This window comes from Periplaneta americana, chromosome 14, assembly GCF_040183065.1.
Source record: "Periplaneta americana isolate PAMFEO1 chromosome 14, P.americana_PAMFEO1_priV1, whole genome shotgun sequence".
NCBI classification, from domain to species: Eukaryota; Metazoa; Arthropoda; class Insecta; order Blattodea; family Blattidae; genus Periplaneta; species Periplaneta americana.
In genome coordinates, this window is record NC_091130.1 from 67,090,001 (window position 1) to 67,114,748 (window position 24,748).

Below are 24,748 nucleotides of genomic sequence, written 5' to 3' on the forward strand. Positions count from 1 at the left end.
TAAAACGAAATTTTCACTTTCACTTTCAACGGAACACTCACTTATATTCAGTTCTTGTATCTTGCAGTAAATTATCCATTTGTGATCATCTTTCCAATATAACCTCCCATTGAAACGACCACTTAAAATCATGAGCTAGGATTTATTATTTTAAAAACATTTCCACGTACGTACTGTTATAATTGTTATGAACCACAATACAAAAGACAACACTGTGAAATTGGATTAATTTACCAAGATCAACATCAATACCGGTAGTATAAAATCACATATAGGCCTAGGCTATATTATTTCATTACTTTATGGTCTTAATTAGAAGAATTAATTTTGAAGAATTTACAAATATGCTGAAATAATTTATGACACCTCTTATAGAAATGTAAAAATATGTATGTACATTTTGAAACAATGGGTATAGCACCACTTGAAAATGTTGAGCACTTTAACAGTAACTTGTAAATTGTTCCATCACGTTGTCTATAGTGTTCATTTAATGTAGCACTTTTAGAATGAACGTGGTTCACATACGTAAGAAAAAATGACGATGGAATGAGTCGAAGACATACAGTTTTCTTTAATTTTTAGCAAATGATGAAGTTGAATATATACTGTTACTTCATATCCTAACATAAGTAGAGTTGCCACCATAGATGTAACACCTCCGTAACACCTGAAATGAATATAAAATAAATTAATGTATTGGTAATGATACAAGAATAAAAAGAAATTAGGCTAGACATAACCTCACAAAATTACAAACAAATGCTAAAACAAAAAAAAACAAAAAAAAAACAAAAAAAAAAAAACAAAAAAAAAACTTTACGTATCCGTATTTAATGAAACTAGATATTCTAGATATAATTTGATTCACACGATAACCACCTCAGCCTATTTCGCAGCAGCCATTAGTTACCAGTTTGAGGTGCATTACCTAATCTCATAATAACCTTGTTAAGTTCTCTTACCTAATTCACTGATAATTACGTAACAATACACAGGTCTAAAATACAGACAAATACACATTAATTACCTAATAAGTACAGCATGAAAATAATTCATTACTTTTGTCGGTATTTTCTAAAAGAGAAAGGGAAAACAGTAACAACATTATCTTCAATGTTTACATCACGTCGTTCACATTTTCATTAGGCCTATATCAGTAATGCTTGGTAAGTGAAACAATGCATAAAATTATTTTATATTTCGGGTCACATCATTCGAGAGTCGGAAAATGCAATTCGCCACTTTTAACATAGCATTGCTTGTTATATGAGAGAACTTTGACATTTACCTTAACCTATAAATATACGACCTGTTGGTACAGAGTTCTTCACATAGCAAAACACAGACAATTTTCGAATATAACTTAGCTGAACAAACTTCAAATAACACTGTAATATGCTTGGCATATTTGTAATATTCGTACTCAATGAGTAATGCACAATTAATCGAACTATTTTCACGATGCACAATGCTTTGTAATGGTACTATTCATCATTTCATAGGGCAGAGAGGCGAACCTAGCGGCAGAAATTGTCATGACTCACAGAGACCTACTCTCGATCGTGCTATGCGCCAGCTTGTGTAATCACGTAAGCAACGGTACACACTTAGCGAACGAATAACGAACGACAAACGAATGGATTCGCTGATTGAAATCGGAACGTGTGTACGTCGCAACAAAGGCAAACCGATCGTTTGGTTTGCCTTCGAAAGTGATACGTCGCTTGTCGGTACATCAAAGGAAGTTGATATTCGTTGTGGACGGGATTTGCCACTAGCTTGTAGTTCGTAGCAGAACGCAGCGCTTAGTTTAATTTCACCAACAGGATGTCGAAACTGGAGTGGACGGAAGACGCTGTTATAAATCTTATTAATATATAGGCCTATAGGGAGCAGGAAACTTTATCGAATCCCAAGCATCCTACTTACCACAATAAAGTAAGAAAACATGAGGTTTGGGAAGCTATTGGAAAGATGTTCAGCTGTAAAGTAGGCGAGTCAAACACGTGCAAAATTATTTTTGTTTATTTATTTTCAGTGGATACATATTTTTTCTTTATTGTAGGGAGCAGAAGTCAAAAAGAAAACTGAGTCCCTAATGACATCATTCCGGAGGGAAAGACAGAAGTCCACAAAAAGATCTGGAATGGGGAGTGATGAAGTGTACGAGTCAACTTGGTTCGCGTATGAACATACTGTATGTCGTTCCTTTTGGATAAATTGACGCCCAGAAAAGAAACAAAGCTCCAACCTTGTGCGCACAAAATAAATGATTGGCACTGAAAAGTGTCTTTTCGTAAGCATGATGCGCATTCGACAAACACAGAAAAATCTCTCTTTTTAATATTGTAAGATAATTATTGTCAGTGAGGTATCCGTATATTGAAACTTTCCCCTGTCTTGCAGTCGTCCCTTAATAAAATCTTCCAGTTCCTCAGTTATAGCTGTACATACTTCTGGAACAATCCTGGTAATAAGCTGTTTCGACACTTTGAATAAATACGTTAAACTTATATACGAATTTCCTGTAGTAAGATATCGAAGTGTTAATGCTAGCTTTTCCTGAATAGGTATTGCTTCTCGTCCGTCTGTGTCTTTCTTGGAAATTTTTGGCCCTATTTTGCACAGTTATATTTAGAAGTCTGTTTCTGAAATGCGACAGAAGTTGTGAAACTGTCCCGATTCCATTCGACGTAAATCATGAAGCAAGTCAGTGCCTCTATATTGATTGCGACTTTCGTAGAGTGGCGTCTGCCACCATCGCCTTTTGTTTCTTAACTTTCGTTTTATTAAACTGCCTATAACAACAACAGTTGCACTTGCTATAATTATATTTTCGTCTGCCATTATTGCGGATAATCAGGGAATGTGAATGTTTTCTGACCATTTGCTGATGATTTGTACGTTGGTCCAAATAGCGAACGAACAACGAAATTTCGCTTCATCATTCGTAGGTTGTTCGTTCGCTAAGTGTGTACGCACCTTTACAGAAACCAGCATGGTTAGCATACAAAAAATGATAGAAAACTTTCTCGGCAACAATAAATCTGAGGACTATAAGAAAATTGTGGAGGAAATGTTACAAAACTTTAAAAACCTAGGGAACAGAATGTGTGTTAAAGTGGATTATCTCAACAGCCATATTGATTACTTCTCTGCGAATCTTGGTGCAGTGAGTGAAGAACAAGGTGAACGGTTTCGTAAAGACATTAAAACAATGGAAATCCACTATCAATGTAATTGGGATGTGTCAATGATGACCGATTATTGTTGGTGTTTGAAAAGAGACACTAGTGATGAACACATCAGGGCTTCGAAAATGAAGTTTTATTCTCAGTAAATGTGAACAAAGTTTTGAAATTCACAATTATTGAAACATAGTTCTCATATTTCAACATGTTTATTCAAATTTAAGTCAAAATTAAACATACTGGAACAGTCTTGCCTCAGCGTTATGTCTTTAATAGTTATAATATTTCATTAAAATGCTAAGTTCATTACTATATTTGTTTTGATAGTGTTCGAAAACCTATCCCAATAGAGTAAAACTGAAACCAGATTTGAATTTAGAGCATTCATATTATACAGAGTGATTCACGAGGATTTACCGTCCCTTAAGGAGCTTATTTCCGAAGACATACTGAACCAAAAATGTCATATAGACATTTGTCCTAATCTCAATATTTTCAGAATTACACTAATTTGAAGTTATTTGTAAAATACCATTATTCTTGAGTTTTAAGGGTAAAAAAATATTACAGATAAAGAATAAACTATTCAGGAGTATAATTTCTTTAATTAGCTAGTATTCTGAAACTAAAAATGTGTTGTAAATTCCATAGTTGCTTCGTACAGATTTTTTTTTTCGATTCTTAACTAGAAAAGTAACATTTTCTTACGCATTTATCACAATAATTGTTACAAATCAGCCACTCTTGTAAATTCTTTAAGACTGTACATTAGGATGCATAATTAAACTATAAGGAATCAAGTTCCTAAAATCGTATGATTTGTAACAATTTTTTTTATAAGATCGTAACAATGATGTCTTTTTTAGTTAAAAATTGAAAAATAAAATCTGTGCAAAACAATTAACAACACATTTTTAGCTTCAGGACACTAGCCAATTAAAAAAATAACATTTCTGAATACTTCATTCTCTATTTGTAATATTTTTTACCCTTAAAACTAAAGAAAAAAGTATTTTACTAACAACTTCAAATTAAAGTAACTTTGAAAATACTGAGATTAGGGCAAATGTTTATATGACACTTTTTGCTCAGAACAAATTCGGAAATAAGCTCCGTAGTAACCGACGGTAAATTCTCGTGAATCACCCTGTATATATCCAGGTGGAAAAATTAAAAAAGAATAAAAAAAATGTAGACCAGAGTTATGTTACTTAAATATTTCTATTTTAATGTCAACATGCTGTATCTATGCAATGACAAATAAATTACTATTGCTCTAAAAAGTTTTAATTTGCTTTAAAGTTTTCATTTATCCAAAGAATACAAATGGCTTCTTATTCGCTCTCTGTGGTAGTATCTCTAGTCACTATCTAAAACATTTTTCATGCTGTAGTGAAAATACTACATTGACATGACTCAGAAAATAAGTGAGCGGAATACGACTCAACTACAGCCGCTCTAACAACGACTCCGCTGCTGAATACAACACAATACGTTATAGAGGGGCATCATTTTATTTTTACTGACATTTCTAATATTAACTTGGCTATACCTTTGGATTAGCGGTTGTGAACCGGAAACACCGTTTGCTACTCTCTTCCACGATTGGCGTTCGATGCAAGCAAATTACTTTACTAGGTATAGGTAAGTGGAAAGAAAAGTAGTTCATCCATTTACGTAAAGTAGGAAATATCGCGGTTTTGAGTTTGATAATTTTCATTAGGTTTTTCTTTAACCGTCCACACCTGTGGAGTAACGGTCAGCGCGTCTGGCCGCGAAACCAGGTGGACTGGGTTCGAATCCCGGTCGGGGCAAGTTACCTGGTTGAGGTTTTTCCGGGGTTTTCCCTCAAACCAATACGAGCAAATGCTGGGTAACTTTCGGTGCTGGACCCCGGACTCATTTCACCGGCATTATCACCTTCATATCATTCAGACGCTAAATAACCTAGATGTTGATACAGCGTCGTAAAATAAGCCAATAAAATAAATAAATTTTCTTTACTCAAAATACAGTATTCTATTAACAATAAGTGTTTTTACTCACGAACTGAGCTATGCATTCGGATGTATCCATTATGCAGTGTAGGCCTACATTATACTGTCTACAGCACATTAGCGTACAATATAGAGAATGAAGTTAAATTAAAAAATAATCATAATATGGATATTTAAACACATTTTTGAAAATGGTGACCGTTCATTTTGATACAGGCTTCAGTTCTTTTTTGTACATCATCGCACTATAGACTACTGTATCTAATTCGAATTACCAGTTTCGTCCTTCGTACTAGTAACTCATGTTGAAATAATTCTGTACCTTCTCTATAAAAGAGTACCTTACGTACTGTAAATTCAATCTTCACTTCTACCCGATCCGAAAAGACAAAATTACTCAGACATGCTACCTACTGTCCGTCCAAGTGGTTTTGTCGCAGGGTCGTAGAAAGGAGGGAAATCACGTGACAATTAATTAACGAGGCTCTTTTATTTAAGTTATTTTAAATAGTTGTATAATATTACGTAGACGTCCAATTCCTAACAGAAATTGTTTTCAGAAAAAAGCTAAGACAGCGCAGCCATTAGCCTTTACAGAGGAGAGAGCAGAAGCGGGTGGGGGAAACCGGGATACTACATGGGCAAACGGACGACAGTACCTGTGCGAGATTATGATTCAATATTGAAACTCTTTCGTCACTGGAAAACGCGAACATATTTCTGGAACGTACTACACTCACTAACTCAGTACGGTTTGTGTTTACTATGACCGTAAGGCGACTTTGACTATATACGCTTGGTTCTGTGTGGAGAACAGTTGGAATTTTACTAGGATAGGGGGTGGGAGTGAAGTACATTCAAAAACTCAGGTACAATAAAAATTTAAGTAAAAATAAAATGATGTCTCTGTATAATATAGCATTAACTAACGGTTTTAATACTCTTCCATAATAATAAGCAATGAATAAATTGGTATAGAGGGAATCACTATAAGGCTCGTACATCTATGAGCGTGCGCGGGAAACCCCGTATTGCAATCACTTCGAAAGTCACTGTCAACTTGTCAAGGTTAAACGGGGCAAGGCTTGCATTATGATAAGAATGCAGCGAGGTTGCATTATGAAGTTCGGTTGCAAGTCTAGACGCGGCTTAAATTCCAGGCAATGAATGGACAGTGTTTCTCAACCGTCGGGCCGCGGCTCGATACCGGGTCCTGGCATCAATTTTACCGGGCCGCGAGATATTCTCCTGCAATTTGTCATTTTACGTTTCTAAGTATTTTCACGATAAATATTTGATAGCGGAAATATTTTTAGCAGAATAATTTTCATGACTGTGTCGGAAAGCGGAGATCCAGATCGTCTCTATCCCAACTTACACGACATAGCAATCAGATTTCTTCTATGTTTTTCCACCACATATTTTTCTGAAACTGCATTTTCTGCTATGACTCTGCTTAAAACGAATCTGAGGAACCACCTGAAACTTTGTCTCCGTTTGGCTATCGCTTAAATTCATTACTGAATTAACAAGTTTACGGACAGGAAACAGCGACAAAACGCTCACTAGCCTTGTTAAATCCTTAAAAATTTTCAGGTATAATAAAAAATAAAATAAACTAAATGCTGAGATTAACCTTTTCAATAACACATAATTATGGATGTGGTAATGTGCTACGTTTTTAAATTCATAATATTAATTACTGTTGGAAATAGTGTGTAGAATAATAAGGAGCGTTTTTGCTAAACTCGACAGATGCAAAATTTTCGAAAATGAGTTATATGTCACAATCATATGACGTATAGCTTCTGTATCAGCCTATGCAGTCAGATTTCGCATAACTCGGTTCATACCGTGCGTAGAGGATGATTAGAAATATCTCCTTCCCATAACATAAACTGTGTGTATACTGTCCTTTCCTTCATCCAGGGTTGCCATACGTAAGACTATAGTCGTAGATAATCAAAACAAAATATTGTATTTATTTTTTTAATACATGTGGTTTAGTGATTCCGGTTGAAGTGATGAAGTAGTTGTGAGAAGAGTTAAAACTATATCGAGGAAGAACAATTAGGCCTATTTTTCCTTTATGGGAGCATTTATTTAAAAATAATGAACAGTTTAGATAAACCGCTGAAAAGCTTGGAGACAGCCTCTGTAATGTACTTGGTATAGCGCTGGCCTTCTATACTCGAGGTTGCGGGTTCGATCCCGAGCTAGGTCGATGGCATTTAAGTGTGTTTAAATGCGACAGGCTCATGTCAGTAGATTTACTGGCATGTAAAAGAACTCCTGCGGGACAAAATTCCCGCACACCGGCGACGCTGATATAACCTCTGCAGTTGCGAGCATCGTTAAATAAACCATAATTTGAATTTTGAAAAGTTTGGAGAGTTGTTAAATATAGTGGAACCTGCCATAACAAGACATATAATAGAAGTCATGCATTATCAGCAAAGCTTCAAATACAAATTGCTCTACAAATTGGGGTGTTGATTATTTTCCAATGGTCTTTCTGTCCTAGACCAGCAACACATGCAGAATATTTTCCTAATAATCTGATACCAATTCGTCAACTTCAGTGAATTTTGCTGGCTTTCCTCCTCCACTGCCAGTTCTTCTGGCATTGTCAACTTTAGCCTACAAATTAAATATAAAACGATACTAATTTATGAATAGATCAAATGTAAAACTGAAAAAAAATTAGCGAATTTTTCATTAAGTTATAAGTGGCATTCATGTCGGCAGTAGACACACTAGCTACATAATATGTTTATATTATGATACCACAGTCTATATAGTATATACAGCCACGAACTCAATACGTAGTAAATATGCATCCACAGATAGTTGCTAACCTCTAGGATCGCTAATATCGCCTCATTACATACAATGCGAAATAGTACAGGCACAGTCTATTGTTCCTAGCACCCTCACACCTCAAGCTTCGTGACTGTATATACTAGACTGTGATGATACTGTGAACTTAGATTGGTATATACTCATCAAAGTTGCTTTCTTAATGTTGGTCCAGTAAGTGTCCCTAACGTATGCATAATCTTTGTTCTGAGGTATCAGTTCCATAGCCTCTCACATTACAACATTTTTTGTCCATTCGTTTACTTTATAATTTTTTCTTATTAAGCTTGGAAAAGCACAGAATAGTATATCCTTTGATTCATTAATCATATTGAGTATAGTTAATTTGCTTTCAATTGATGGAATTTTAACCGAAAAGAGAAATCAAAACCAAAGCACAAAAAACTTATCCTTCTAACCTCAAATAAGAATACCTACCATTGACTATAAACAAATGAACTCAATCAGCTGACTAGTGAAAGAGATCATGCGACTAGTGAAAAATTGTCACAAGTTACTAGACTGGTAAAATAGTTTGAGAAACAGAATCTATTAGAGCTGGTGAAATGTACTCTGGTAGCTAGTAACTGGTGAACTACTAAACTAGTATTTTTGAGAAACAGGCCCAGGCCGCGGTCTTTCAAAGGTTGAGAACTACTGCTCTATGACACAGTTAATGCTTCCATGTATGAAACAACGCTCGTTGTTGAGGCGTCACACTACAGAGGGCAGCAGAAGTATAGAACTGTATAAACATGTTACGCGACTAAAAACTTCCTTAGTAGCAGAGACACCACAAAGGTTCTCACTAATTCTGAGTGAAGATGTCAGGAAGTGGATTGAAAATTGCAGAAAATGTATTCAAGAGTTTTATTTTCTCTAACGGCTTCGACAAAGTTTTGGAGAAGGTAGGGCGATTATTGGTACTACTGATCTTAATTTCCATTTTATTTCAGAATAGATATAAGGCAGACTGCAGTGGCGACTCGTGATATTTTTTTGTATGTAGGTAGGATATGAGATTGACGACTGATGACCAAGACAGAAACAACAACAATAATAATAATAATAATAATAATAATAATAATAATAATAATAATAATAATAAAAGAGCATGAAAATCAATATAAATAGGCTCATGTTAGTCTTTGACTCACCATTCTGAAACTGGCAATTTGTTTGTAGTGAAGTTCGATTCTCCTACCTTTCTTAGTCGCAAAGATGTCGATCACTTTATCATGGAAGTTAGTGTTTCTTCTGAGCTCAATGAAGAATGTTTTTTCCATAGAAATTAAGGCTAGTCCGTTGAGTTGATGCGGAGCCATTGAATTTCTACAGTAATTTTTAACGCAGGAAAGCTCGTTTCGGCTGAGGCGCTTGTAGCAGGAATTTGTCAATTCAAGTTTAGCGAGTTTTGATAACTCAGGCAAAGTATCACTGAAGTCATCAGTCACTATGTAAGTTTGACACGGACTCTAGTTTGAACGAGAGTGAACTGTAAATATATGAATGTTCAGTTTTAAGGCCCTTATGATCAAAGTAATGACCATAAAGAGATTCCATGAGATTGTTAAGAAGACTATTGAGGAATACAATATTGAGAACTCTGCAAATTTGTTGAATACTAAAAGACCAAAATATTGCAAGTGTTGAATATGAAAGAATCTTTCCTGAATATGGACCATGAAATTATCAATTATTTCTATGCCTAATCGACGGTACGGTATGCAGTTTTATCGTCAGAACGCAATTTGCCTTTTGCCATCACTTTTTATTCCATTCATTGGACTCAGGTAGGTACTTGATTCCACAAGGTGTCGAAATCGTCACGCAAAGTTCCTTAAGAATTGTTTGAACTCATCAAATCTTTTTTGGCAATGAATTATGTCAAAAGCTTTTTTCTGAATAATTTGGAAGAGAATATGCGCTTTCTGCTAGACGAAACTCTTCCACTAGAAATTTGAATTCAAAATTAACAAGATTATTTTTAAACCTAGCTGCATAGTATCTTGTTTATAGGTCAAACATCGTAACATTCTCGGTTCCTTGCTTGGAACTGTTCCAAAAAGTAACAGCACCTTGGAATACTTACTTACTTACAAATGGCTTTTAAGGAACTCGCAGGTTCATTGCCGCCCTCACATAAGCCCGCCATCGGCCCCTATCCTGTGCAAGATTAATCCAGTCTCTATCATCATATCCCACCTCCCTCAAATCTATATTAATATTATTCTCCCATTTACGTCTCGGCATCCCCAAAGGTCTTTTTCTCTCCGGCCTCCCAACTAACACACTATATGCACGTCTGGATTCGCCCATACGTGCTACATGTCCTGCCCATCTCAAACGTCTAGATTTAATGTTCCTAATAATGTCAGGTGAAGAATACAATGCGTGCAGTTCTGCACTGTGTAACTTTCCCCATTCTCCTGTAGCTTCATCCCTTTCAGCCCCAAATATTTCCTAAGAATCTCAAACACTCTTACTCTCAAAGTGAGAGTCCAAGTTTCACAACCATATAGAACAACTGGTCATATAACTGTTTTATAGATTCTAACTTTCAGATATTTTGATAGCAGACAAGATGACAAAAGCTTCTCAACCGAATAATAACACGCATTTCCCATATTTATTCTGCGTTTAATTTCCTCCCGAGTGTCATTGAACAAACCTGATCTATGAATTCAGTTTGGCAAGAAAACATTTTATTTTCCACGATTTCACATCTCAGCTCATTATGACAGCATACTGCATCACATGGCATACAGGGAAGTATGTGGTCATTTAGTGTCCAAAATACCACTGTTCCAACCTACTAGTCTACAGTATAACTATAGAGTATTCGGACCTTAAATTGCAGTACAGTGCTTACGGAGTGCGTTGTTGCGACGTCAACTGCAGAAGAATGCGCGCAAGAGTGGCTTAAGTGAAACGTCACAAATACATAAGCTTATCTATGAAACATTTCTTCTTAACACTCTGATATCTTATAGGCCTATTTCTTATTTTATCCTGCACAAGTTTTACTTTAAGAAACTCTACGCACAAGCACTAAAACACAGACACAAAATTACTATCTTTACTTGTATATAATTGGATATATTGCGCCATTCATTCATTCATTCATTCATTCATTCATTCATTCATTCATTCATTCATTTATTGTATTCCATAGATCTTACATGAGCAATGAAGCTTTAAGATGTGGAACAAATCAAAATTTTACAATATTACAATTATAATTTTTACACATTTTTACAGTTTTACAATTTAGTCATTTTCTACAATTTTTACAATTTTGTGCAATTTTTACAATATTTTGGCGAGATGTAGTGAGATGAGATGAGGTCCGAGGATTCGCCAAAATATCACCCTGCATTTGCATTTTGGTTGGGGAAAAACTCGGAAAAACCCAACCAGGTAATCAAATCAAAGGGGTGAAGTGAAGTGATGCCAAGGACTCGCCATAGACCAATAAAATTATTTATGATCGTCAATGCACGTGACCGTCTGAAGATTGAAATGTATATAACTCCGTGATCTCCACGAGGGAAAATTCGAATGTGTGTATGTTGTACGATAGCTGCAAGAGCTATCTCGGCGCGTCAAAACGAAACAGAACAGATATCCACCCTTTCCTAAATCATAAATCTGAAACTAAATGAGCTACAGACTTGGGGTTTGTTTTAAAAATAACTTCCATCTTCGAAGGACATTTCTCCCTCTTGACTCCATGTATGGAAAACACCGAAAAAAGTTTTCTGCTGGCTGACTTTTTCGTGTAAGAATTTCTGACTATGACTCAAAATAAAGAGACATTCTGCATTTTATTATCATTGAAATGTAGATTTAAACTTACATACTTGGAGAGTGAATGCTTCTTTACCAACAGTAAAAAGGAAAAGTTTCCAACAGATTTAATATAGGAGTTATGATGTGATATGTTTCGTGTAGCGAAGATTTTGCATTTGGGGTAAATTTTTAGTATATTTACATTTTAACCCTTAATTACTTCGTAAGACACGTTTCATTAATACCAACAGATGCAGCTTCAAATTCTCTACGTAACTATATGTTCATGTGTTTTAATCGATTACTATATATCTTACGGAAATGTGGCACCTCGCTAGATTAGAAAGGGATAGCGCGCTTATGGTGAAATTCATTAGGAGAGAGACGAATAGTTTCCATTCTTTGCAGTACTGCAATTTAAGGTCCGAATACTCTATAGTCGTACGTACCCGTTCCAAAATACCACTATTTCATTAGATACTACAGTCGTGCTCAAAGCTCCTGACGTTTCGCGAAAGCCAGTAAGATGCGAGCGCGATGTTGTCACAACTACTCTCTCCGTCTCTGTGTCTCAGCGGCAGTACTTTTAAAAGTGTGGAGCGCGACCCTTCACCTGAGGTTGGTTTGATAGTGAGATGCAGAAGACTTAATAATAATAATAATTATTATAATAATAATAATAATAATAATAATAATAATAATTATTATTATTATTATTATTATTATTATTATTATTATTATTATTATTATTATTATTATTATTATCTTCATACTGCATCGAATGAAATTAAAAGTCACAAAATATAGAAAAATTAGTTGAGTCAGACGTAACTCTCTGAATTTATATCGGTTTTGTAAGTTTTACTTTTATTTATTTATTTTATTGGGTTATTTTACGACGCTGCATCAACATCTAGGTTATTTAGCGTCTGAATGATATGAAGGTGATAATGCCGGTGAAATGAGTCCGGGGTCCAGCACCAAAAGTTACTCAGCATTTGCTCGTATTGGGTTTAGGGAAAACCCCGGAAAAAACCTCAAACAGGTAACTTGCCCCGACCGGGATTCGAACCCGGGCCACCTGGTTTCGCAGCCAGACGCGCTGACCGTTACTCCACAGGTGTGGACCTTTACTTTTATTAGGGTTAATAAAGTTGTCGAATAACACAAAGGCGCAGTTTGATCAAATAAATTGAATGATAGTTTTAATTTTAAATAGTAATTTTCTGTACAAATGAATTTATTGAATTGACATGGCCCTAAATAGCATTATGTCCATGCTGTCAGAGCACATTCTTACAAAAATAGAGGTTATTATATGCCTGTGTTTCGTTTAAGAAAAATGATGAATTAATAAAACGTACCTTTTGTGGGAGTCTTATCACTTCATGCCCCATTTCATTGGCCAGCTGATCAAGTTCATACATTTTTTCACTGCTTTTGAAAGGCAACACTTTTTCCAAAAGTTCTTAGTTTCTGATGGAGAAAAACTAACACCTTTATTTTTCAGCCATTCACTGATTTCATCTTTTTTAGAGGAGGTATTTGGTGTTCTATTAATGCTAACGGAATGGTATGGAGCATTTTCCATTATAATTATACTCCCTTCCTCTAGATGATTTAGAAATCTGTTTAAGAACCAATCGCGAAATGATTGTGCCGTCATTTCTTCGTGATAATTACTGGGTTTCTTTGATCTGAATACCTATTTACTATCTGGAACGAAACCTGTTTCAGCTAATCCTACATGGCAAACAATAAGGCTGGTATTCATAGTCGACACTTTATATCACCACTTTGCAAAGTGACACTTTTGACGAAAGTGGCTCTTTCATATTAATGCTATTCATGGACGATTGAAGAAGTGCACTTTGCAAAGTGTCACTTTACGCCAGCAAAGTGTAGAGTTTTAATTTGGTTGGTAACAGAAGTCCCACAATGCCTTTCAAAACAAGTGAACAAACAATAACAAATTAATGACGTATAACCTACAAATTACAATGCTTGTGATTTGAATTGGGAGCCTATTGATTGCGCGAGGAAGAAAATATATATTTAAAGTTGTTTTATTTCAGTTTCTAGTTTTTGTTGCCGATAGTTTAGATTATTTCAGTCAGTTCAGATATATAACATTTTATTAAATAGTTAGTGATACTGCTGGTGAAATTAGGTTAGGTTTTGTACAGTAGGCCTACATAACTGATCCATTAATTTATATAGTTAGATTAGGTTCTGTGCATATCTTTTTCATTGATTTATGTCGTTAAGTTAGATTTTGTATGTATCAGTTCCACTGATTTATACAGTTCGGTTAGATTTTGTAGCCTACATATCTTCTATTAGTTTATATAGTTAGGTTAAGTTGGACTGAGTAGGTTAAGTTTATATATATATATATATATATATATATATATATATATATATATATATATAATCATTAAATTTATATCGTTAGGTTAGGTTTTATACGTATCTGCTTCATTGATATATCGTGTTATTTCCGTTATTTTCATTTTTGTCTTTTTCGTGAATAGTGAATAGAAGTAAAAAAAGAATGAGATAAATACATTACTACTGCTATTATTATTATTATTATTATTATTATTATTATTATTATTATTATTATTATTACTACTATTTTCTCTCTCTCGTTTCCATTATTGCCCGCTCTTCAGGAATATTTTGAATGCCAAATGTTTCTATAATGCAAAACAAAATAGGCCTAATAGTATGAGATCTCTTTTCATGGTGAGGTTATGACCACATGAACTAGAGACAGTAGATGTATTGCTTACCGGCGTGAAAATATATATTACCGGTATCAAAACAGTAATGATTATATCAACATCAAGATAAATCTTATCTCAAAATACAGGTAGTCAACAAAAATCAAAATCATTTTAAACCCAATATAATTATGGAATCTGCTTAAGCCTTGGTTTCTCTGGACCGACGCATGCGACGTGCGAGATGCGAGGCCGCCGCTGCGAACCATCTTCGCAATGACGCTGCGAGGCTTGTGGTTTCTCAGGCTGCGAGATCGCGTGGATCAGTCGCTGAGCGCATGGTGGATCTCGTCACCTGTTTGCTAATGATGAAAGAGGAAGATAATGATGAAGAGGAAATGATCCTGTATTCTTTCTGGTGAAGACAGTGATATCTTCAAGAATAGGAAAAGCGAGGGTGCTTACAATATTCTTGTAAACCGCCATCTGATTGATAGTGAAACAAAATTTAAAAGTTGTTTTGGAGTCTCAAGGGATCTCTTCTATAGAATTTTGTATTTAATTAACCCATTGAAGCCCAAATTATTTTTATTTAAAAAACTAGAACAATGTATCTATTTCAAAAATTTAATCCATAAGATGTCAAGAATATATTTTGTTTCTTCTGCCGTGCACCAAGTTGTTGAATATCATCCTGTCTATAAATAGACCTCTGGGCACTTATGATATCTGCGTATTCATTTGCAATAAAGTAAATATATTTTTTGTATATTTAATGCATTATAACCAGAAATATTTACACCAATATAAATAAATTTATTTATGACGGTTTTAGTAATTAATGCAACAATACAATGCTGCAGCAATAATGAAACACACTTATATTAGTAATATCTGTCTTTAGCAAGTGTGGTAAGGCTCAAAGCATCTTTGACAGAGTGTTACATCACACTTCTTGCGAAATGTTACTGGTCTCCATTTACACCATTCCATCCGGCAGTGTTTCTGAGAGGGTCGATTTGCCATGAAATGACCTCTATTATCAAACCTCATATCAAATTTTACTTCTCGAGGTGATGAAATAGGGCGCCCCATTCTCTTGCAATTCGAAAACATGTTGAGATATTGAACAGCCAAGTATCATCGGATTCTAAGTAGGTCCAGGGAGTTTCATCCATGTATTTCTCTGTAGATAATCCAACCATTTACTATATCCATAACCAACTTTCTGACCATTCTTTCCCACGGATTGAAGTGGCATATTTGCCTGCTAACCAGCTATCATGCTCCAATCAACCCATGTACTTACTAGAGTTTTCTATGATCTGTGGTCCACACCTGTGGAGTAAGGGTTAGCGCGTCTGGCAGCGAAACCAGGTGGCCCAGATTCGATTCCCGGTCGGGGCAAGTTACCTGGTTAAGGTTTCTCCGGGGTTTTCCCTCAACCAAATATGAGCAAATGGTGGGTAACTGTCGGTGCTGGACCCCGGACTCATTTCACCGGCATTGTCACATTCATTCAGACGCTAAATAAACATAATATATTGATAAAGAGCCGTAAAATAAACTAACTTACATCTTCCGGCTGCGAAACGAATCACGTGAAAGGGCGTTGTAATATTTTCTATTTAGCTTTAATATTGCTGTATGATAGCTCAGTACACGTCAGAGAGGTTTAAACTCGGTTACTTGATGGGGACATCTGAAAACTTCGACCTAGTTTAAACCTTCCTGAGTTATGAGTGCCTGTTTTTTTTTACACATTTTCTACAGATTTACGCTTCCCTATGCTATTCTACTACTAGATTCACGGTTATTTGCATCCAGTACACAATATCTCCCTACTCCATCATCATCGTCATTATCATCACTATCCTCATCATTAATTATCTTGGATTAGGCCTTCTCGTCTGTTCCGCTTCAGACTGAACGCTGATTAAAAGCTGGTCTCTCCACCGCTTCCGACTTTTTGCCTGAAAATTTCGAGTATTTGAAAATATCCTCAGACTAGGGCATTAGTCCCTCAATGAGTGAGTTTCGTGGTGGGACTGTTACCTTAAAACCTCTAAACCTGTCTGCTTTTCTATCTAGTTATGACCCCATAGCCAGAGGATTCCGGTTTGTAAGGAACGGATCTACGCTCTCATTCTCTCCCGTTTTCTATAACACTGAACAATAAGAATTTTGCTCCGACTTAAAACAATGTGTTCCTTATGGTTTTGTGTGCGCTGAATCTGAAAATGCATCTCTTTCCTTCGTATCACATAAGGGTTTTAAGAGATACCATGATTTCATTTCTCGATAAGCGCTCCCCCAGGAAACGTCTGGCGCGGGTTGGAGGTTGTAAACCAAAACTAAAGCTAACGCATTTTATGAGTTTATAACTTATTTCCGGTTTCTTATAGTTGTTGGCATTTTATTTTGTACTCGTAATAAATAAACAGATATTGGTCCCTTCTATTCATTAAATTTCAGAACAGTTCAACTTGAGGTATACGCAATGAATAAACAAAGGTGTGGTTTTCAGTATTTAAAAGAAAAGTTTACCAGTTTGAGTGAAGGTAAATTAAAAGAAGGCATTTTCATCGGTTCACAAATTCACAAAGTTATGGCTGACTCTTTGTTTGAGGAAAAACTTTCCATTACAGAAAAATGGCATGACGTGCTTTCAAAGATGTATGCTGAAATTTCCTTGGAAATTCTATGACAGACAACTACATAGAACTTGTTGTGGAAGCCATGTCACGTGCATATAAGAAGATTGGGTGTAATATGTCTCTCAAAATACCCTTTTTACATTTTCATCTGAATTTCTTTTCTCCCAATCTTGGAGCGGTAAGCGAGGAGCATGGGAAAAGAGTTCATCAAGAAATATCTGAAATGGAAGATCATCATTCAGGATGCTTGGAAAGTATTGTTGGTTCGTTGTAAAAGAAAGTATCGGGTCTAGTTATAAACAGAAGTGATCCAGAAAATTCGTTTAATATAAGTTCAAATTTCAAAATTTTTCTCATTATATGCATGAAATATTTTTATTGTTGTTCTGTTTTAAACTATATAACATTATGTTTGTATCCAGTAAACATTTTTCAAATATTATGAGGCGTTTTGAATCCCAAGTGTGTTGTCATTTTACCAGAAGCAGTGAAAAATTAAAAACAAGTTTTTCATTAAAAATTAAATTCATTTTCCGCGGAAAATGGTACGTGATGGGGCAATTTGGATTTTAAATTCAAATTTAGGGTACACATAATTATTAGTAATATTCACCTATTTTTGTTTCGGAGCAAGATAAAATATAAAAATTTGTTCAGTGTAATCGCAGATTACACTGCCCCGGGGACCGCGACGTGGACGTGAATGGAGGTTTTCCTTACTCAACATATCTAAATTATAATAATTTTATTTTCCCATATACTTCATTATTTTCTTCATTTATCTGTTTATGTGCACTCTCATATTGATCTTCAACTTCTCACTCCCCTTTTTTCGCCTATGACGAAGATAAAACCACTCTACGAAACGTTGTGAATTCATTTGCAATTAAGCAATGTAAAAATAATCCAATCTACATCTCTCCTATACAACCCACCATTGTTTCTTCCCTCTAGAAAAAAAGCTATTTTCTGAAGCCTCGCAGTGCGCGCCTCTTACAAATTCGGCCGGACGAATCTGTCCGAGGTGACGCAGCGAGACCTCTCTGCGACGCTGCGCAGACCGCGCATCTCGCAGCTGTAGAAACCACTCACTATCTCTAGCGTAGTCAAGATTTGTGCGATGCGGGCCTTGCACCTCGCACCTCGCATGCGTCGGTTCAGAAAAACCAACCCCGACCCTGCGTACCATTTTCGCAATGACGCTGAAAAGCTTGTGGTTTCTCATCCTGCGAGTTCGCGTGAATCAGTTGGTGAGCGCTTGTTATGTCCAATGGATTTCACCGTCTTGCTACTATTGAAAGAATAAGCCAAAATTATCCTGCATTGTTAGTGGAGAAGACAGTGATATATTCATTAGACTATTTGTCAACACTATATGTATCTAATTCAGTGGCGGCTCGTGGGTATTGAATTCAGGGGGGCTGCATACAAAAATAAACCATGCAACTTACCTTATTTAAAGATTAGTTCCATGCGCCTTGTATTGTAGGCTGCAAACTTTTGAATCATCTTATTAAAATCCTATATGTAGTTTAACGTCGTCTTTACTATGGAAAATATAGCTAATACGGTCAGTCTCTCTTCTCTCATCATATTTTTAAGATAGGATTTCACTCTTTTCAAACACGAAAAGCAACGTTCTGGTTCGGAAATTGTCATTGGTATGGTGATAGCTATGCGTAGAATTTTCACAACTTCTGAAAATAAGGCCTGCAAGTTCTCAGATAGAAGAAACTGCAAGAGCTTGACTGCGTCACTGATATTTCTGAATTTTTGTCTCTGATACAACACAGTGAGTTACATTTTTAGTTTGTCTTTATCAGACATTGGAAAAAGCTTCACACATACATTTAGGTCATTTTTAGGAAATGAGCTTTTTGTAGCATTCAAATTTTTCTTGACACAGAAGAGAACATAATATCAGATGATCTATGTAGTGGAATCGGGTGTTAGCTAGTGTGATAATGAGGTCACACACTTCCTTGGCTGTCTGAATCCTTTCGACCTTACGACGCTTTTTAAGGTTTTCATTTTCACAGATCTCGCTTCTCAACATTACTGTGCACTGTTCCGTATAGTCTGTATGACATTAACAAAAATTGATATGCAGAGTCGGCCTCGGTAGCATAATCGGTTGCGGGTTCGATCTGGGCCCAGGTCGATGGCATTTAAGTGTGTTTAAATGAGACAGGCTCATGTCAGTAGATTTACTGGCATTTAAAAGAATCCTGCGAGACAAAATTCCGGCACACCGGCGACGCTGATATAACCCCTGCAGTTGCGAGTGTCGTGAAATAAACTATAATTTAATTTTTTATATGCAGATTTGAATCTTAGAAATATCTAACTGGCGATGTTGTAGTTGGTTGTATAATATATCTACATGATATATCAATAAATGAAAAAACTGAGCCAGAAATTGAATTCAGGACCTTCAAGAGCACGCACCAGGACGCTTGCCTCATTTATTGTGATGTTGTTAGATGTTTCAGATTCCATTATGGTTTGAAAACATTCTAGCAATGGCTCCTTCTTCTCATGAACAACATTTACTGTTCTTATTTTAAAACTCCATCTTGTTGCCCCAGCTGATGGAAGTGTCTCTGAAACACATTAATCTAATACAGACTGTGTGGAGATCGAGAGAAGAAAGCAGGGATACTGGATTATTCAGCAAAAAATATGCGAGCCTTTGTATTTTGTTTAGTGACTCTTTCCATTATGAGATTCAACTGATGGGCACTTAATTTCATATTTCTCCTGAATTGTTAAGGTACTGAACTGAATAGACTGTAAATATTGTACAGAATTAAACATTTTCGCCCTTGTTATACTCACAACATTAAAGAAAATGTATTTAAAACCGCGCGCTACTGACAAACTGCTGCAAATTTTGCAGCGCCTGGAAACTCTGGATTCATGGCAAGGGGCAGCAGGGGGAGGGGTAAAACTAACGCGCAAAGCATCCGAGACGAGACTGGCAGCTCCAGGGGAGGAAGTGGCTTCACCCATAGTCCTTGTCTCTGTCAGCACCAGAGGAAGAAGTGACTTCACTAACGATTGCGTGCATGTCAATGAGAGCGAAATTTAAAAAAAATTCGAGCAGCTAAATAGAGGCTGTATAATAAATGTATTTCACAACATAAAACGAGACAAGAGTCACAAATATCTGGGGGTGTTGCAGCTCCGCAGCCCCTCTTCGAAAGCCGCCCCTGATCTAATTCTAATATTTTTCTTGTGACGAAATTGGATATATATAAACTGAAGAACGAAGAGAAAGAAGAAAATTTGAAGCAAGTTTTCAAGAGAAAGCCACTAAATTAGAATCCACACCTGAAAATAATAATGAGTACTGGACTCATTTTAAAAAGCTGTAATCCAGGGCTATAAAAGCGCCTGCACTGCGTGCTCTCAAGAACCTGCAAACCATTTCCTTAAGAGCGATGATTGCACTTTATCTTGCTAAAAAGTGAATCTTGTTGGATTTGTAATGCTTGTAGTATGAGCACGTAATACAGGCGATTTAACATCCCTGCTGTGAACAGATAACAGATTGGTTGGTTCACTGGCTGAGAAGAAGCTACCTACTGAAAGATGCACTGGAAGGAATTGTGAACGGGAAAAGAAGTTCGGAGCAGAAATAATTATCAGATGTTACACAATATAAGATATTTGAAACATATGTGGAGACTAAGAAGAAGGCATAAAATATGGAAGATTGAATAATGCTAGATTTGCAGTGAAGGATCTGTCGTTGGGACGAACACTGTCAGTTTTTACTGCTACATGCACAGTATTTGCGATCAGTAGACTGTCTTTTTCTACTCTATCTAGGCTATCTAATTTCAATTTTTTTCTAGATACGTCAGTATTTTCTTCATATATCCGTTCTTGTGAACCCTCATGTTTGTTTTTCATCTCTTACGTATTTTATATTCCCCTCTTTGCAATATATCGTTGGTTAGTCAAGTAGAACAGGTATTTGTAACTACTCCGACGAGTAGGCTACCCTTTTTACCTCTTATTTTCTCACCTGAATAGGGAGATAGAACCAATCATCGAAAAGTTGTGAATTCCTTTAAATTTAAGGAGTGAAAAAATATGAATTTACAACTTTTCTTTACCACCCACCATTGTTTCTTCCCTCTACAACCAAAGCTATTTGCTCAGGCCTCGCAGTGCGCGCTTCGCACAAATCCGGCCGCGCGATTCGGTCCGAGACGACGCTGCGAGGCCTCTCTGCGAACCTCCGCAGATTGCGCACTTCGCAGTTATAGAAACCACTCACTATCTCTCATGTAGTCCAGATTTGTGCGAGGCGGGCCTCGCACCTCGCACGTCGCATGCGTCGGTTCAGAAAAACCAAGACTTTAGAAGGCAGGCACGTGAGGTCTCTCAATGCTAATTTAAAATAATTATGCCTACATTAGATTGAAGTTAGTGTAATATTATTTAAGTTAAAAAATTCGTTTCAGTAATAAAAAGTAGGTTATATAGGCATATCTACCTACATATCACTTCATCGAATTGAGGTTATAAATATACGAATGTTACTACAGAAATACCTGAACTATATATATATATATATATATATATATATATATATATATATATATATATATATAAATGTATGGTACATATCTGTAGCATAGAATTTTAATGCAGTCAATAACTGTATTATTGGAGGCACTGGCAAACGTCTATTATTCGTTTTTGTCAACCAGTCATCGAAAATATAAGCAATCTCAATAAGTTTCTTTATCAAATCGGAACCGTTTTTTTTTTAAATTCTATATCATTATAAAATTCCACGGGATTGTCTTTAGGCCTATCTCTAATTTGTACATTGTCCACTAATTGTGCCATCTCTTCCGCACGTTCTAATAATTCGACAACTTCCAAGACGTCCGCCATTTTTATACAAAGTGCCACTTTCGGCTCAAAGTGTGGTCGGAACTACACTTTCATCCAAAGTGTTCCTTTGCACCAAAGTGTCGACTGTGCAACGGAAAAGTGATACTTTGCGTCTTCCAAAGGACACTTTAATCGAAAGTGTCGACTATGAATACCAGCCTAAGTCTACCTCCCTTTCCTAAAGGCACTTTAAGACCTCTATTTCTATTTGAGTCTTGCCAAACATATTTCAGAGAATGATTTTTGTTGACCCACGTTTCATTAAGGTAAAATGTAAGTCGAGTGTCACCTGATTATCTGATCATGTTTATTTTGCGCAGAAACTTCAGTCTTGCGGCAACGATATCATTTCGTTCCATTAGATATTTTCGCCCATCATTGGTTTTCCTGTAGCGGAATCCCAACCGATTCAATAATCTTTTAGTGGAAGAAAATGAACCTGAGTAATTAATTTTTTTTTCTAAGCAGTACTGTTAGTTTGTCAGCTGTCGGAAATTTTCCGTTATCGTAAAAGTAAAAAATTGTACGTCGTACAACGTCTTCTTGGAAGTCGTCTAGATTTGTAACTCTTTTAGGAACATTTATATGCTTTCTAGGAGAATGGAACAATTTATCGGCACCCTGTGTTTGCGCTCTCTTAACGTCTCTGCATACACGAGACACTGTAGACACACTTAAAGAACACGCCTCGGCAGTCAATGCTTGACATTTTGAAAAGTTAAGATTTTTACGCATTTCTTTAGAAGAGTATTTCCTAAAGAAATTATAAACACTAAACACCATTTTCCGAATTTTACTGCCATATCCACCATTCCCACTTGTACTGGGCTCACTAAGAGACATATTAATTGTTTTGAGAATGCCAAATTGACAACACACGAAAAAGATATTACATTACACTTTCATATACCGTACTTTAAACAGAGCCAACTGCACACAACACCACCAGAAATCGAACTGACATTTCAAGTCTCTCTTCCCTCCTCTCACAAACAGATAACTCTATTCATATTCTGAAGAGACCCTTTGTTTGAAGCTGTAAGTTTATGGTTCTCAAAATTCTTACAAATAAACATTCCTTATCGCATCGCAGCTGTATAAACATCGTGCACTACTTCATTGCTGGAAGTCCGCACAAAAGAAATGAGACAGAGGCAACTGTGACGGAAAAAATGGAAATCTTACGAAATTACGATGAAAACAGTACTCTTAATCAGAAACAACTCTCTGATTCATTAGAAATCCCAACATCCATATTAAGGACAATAATAAAAAATCGCGACTTAATATCTCTGCAGCTGCGACGTCGGAAGGATGTAAGCACAAGAAAGTGAAGGTGATAAACATGAGGACTTGGAAACACGCAAGCGACAAATAACTATAAATTACTTTTTCGAAAGAATTGAGTACAGTATATATTGTAAATGTATTTGACGTACAGTAGAGTAATTACATAATGGAGTAATGCTGTATTACCTTTCATGAATCACATATTTCAATAAAGAAAAACGCTAATAGATACTGTATATAAGTCAAAATTAGTATGCCCGTCTAATACGCGGTCCCGATTAATACGAGGTTTACACGCGGTTCCTTGAACAGCGTCTTATCGAGGTTTTATCGTATTAACCCATAAAATTGGAACCAAGGGGGGTAGAAATGTGATTTTTGTTTCTATGTGTTCAGAAAACATTAAACATTCATCATATATACATGCAGGGTCCCAACAACATACCAATTTTCCCAGCGCACTTGTTATTTGATTTCGAGATTTCTAAGCGGCGACTATGCGGCGGGTCTGCGTAGCCCGTATGTTGCAACGCAGCACTGCCGATATTGGCTATCGCCGATAAGCAGACACACCTGCAAACGTCAGGAGGTTTGAGCGCGACTGTAGTCGTATACTTCGCACGAAAACATGACGACCTTCCCTCATACCCTTCACCAATTAACTGCAGGCACGCGCAAGGGATAAACCCTTAGCCGCGTTGCCAATTCTTCAAGTCATTGTGATTTGCGAACGATTTTCAAATTGTGTTCCGTGAAACCGCGATTTTCAGCGAGACTATATTATCTCTGTAAATATACCTTAATGTATAATTACTAAAACAAAATTGGTATAAAAATGAACAAGCTCATTTTAAAAACACATTAAATTTATATTTTCACTAACATGTTTTGCCTAAATTAACAAAGAAATGCAGAGTTATATAATAAGTGTTAAATTCTCATGTTATTGAAGAAGTTCCAGAATTTTATACTTAATTAAGGATGTTGCGCTGGTAAAATTTTCGGAAACTGTGATCATTGAATAGCAATTTATAGTACAAGAGAGTAAAATTAGATTTTATCCGCTTCGCCTTGGGTGATAATTTCCACGAGCGCATAAAATCCGTTTACTCTAGTGTGCTATACAATATTTTAATCATTACTGATATGTAAATTTAATTTTAAAGTGTAGGTCTTTTCTTTGTAATGTGTTGTTGGCGAAGAAGTTCATATATATTCATTTTAATTAATGCTAATATGTTGGTTGTCATGTAGAGAGTGATTTAAAAATATTTAATTCACTGCTGTAAGTTAGAAAACTTTTAAGCACTGCTGGGAAT

At 36.0% G+C, this 24,748-nt stretch overlaps 1 protein-coding gene and 1 long non-coding RNA gene across 2 annotated transcripts in view; one reads left to right on the forward strand and one right to left on the reverse strand.

Moving 5' to 3' along the window:
- Positions 1–283: 283 nt before the first annotated feature.
- On the reverse strand, positions 284–1,601 carry LOC138713392 (uncharacterized). The gene is made up of 2 exons (XR_011335859.1): positions 1,292–1,601; positions 284–670 (listed from the first exon to the last, which is right to left on the reverse strand). It is a non-coding gene; the product is annotated as an uncharacterized lncRNA (long non-coding RNA).
- Positions 1,602–8,804: 7,203 nt separating this feature from the next.
- The window catches only part of LOC138713393 (acyl-coenzyme A thioesterase 13-like), a 30,593-nt gene continuing 14,649 nt past the window's right edge, over positions 8,805–24,748 (forward strand). The window contains exon 1 of the mRNA XM_069845470.1: positions 8,805–8,958. Coding sequence (XP_069701571.1) covers positions 8,875–8,958 — 84 coding nt within the window. The 5' untranslated portion in view covers positions 8,805–8,874. The remainder of the gene's footprint in view (positions 8,959–24,748) is intronic.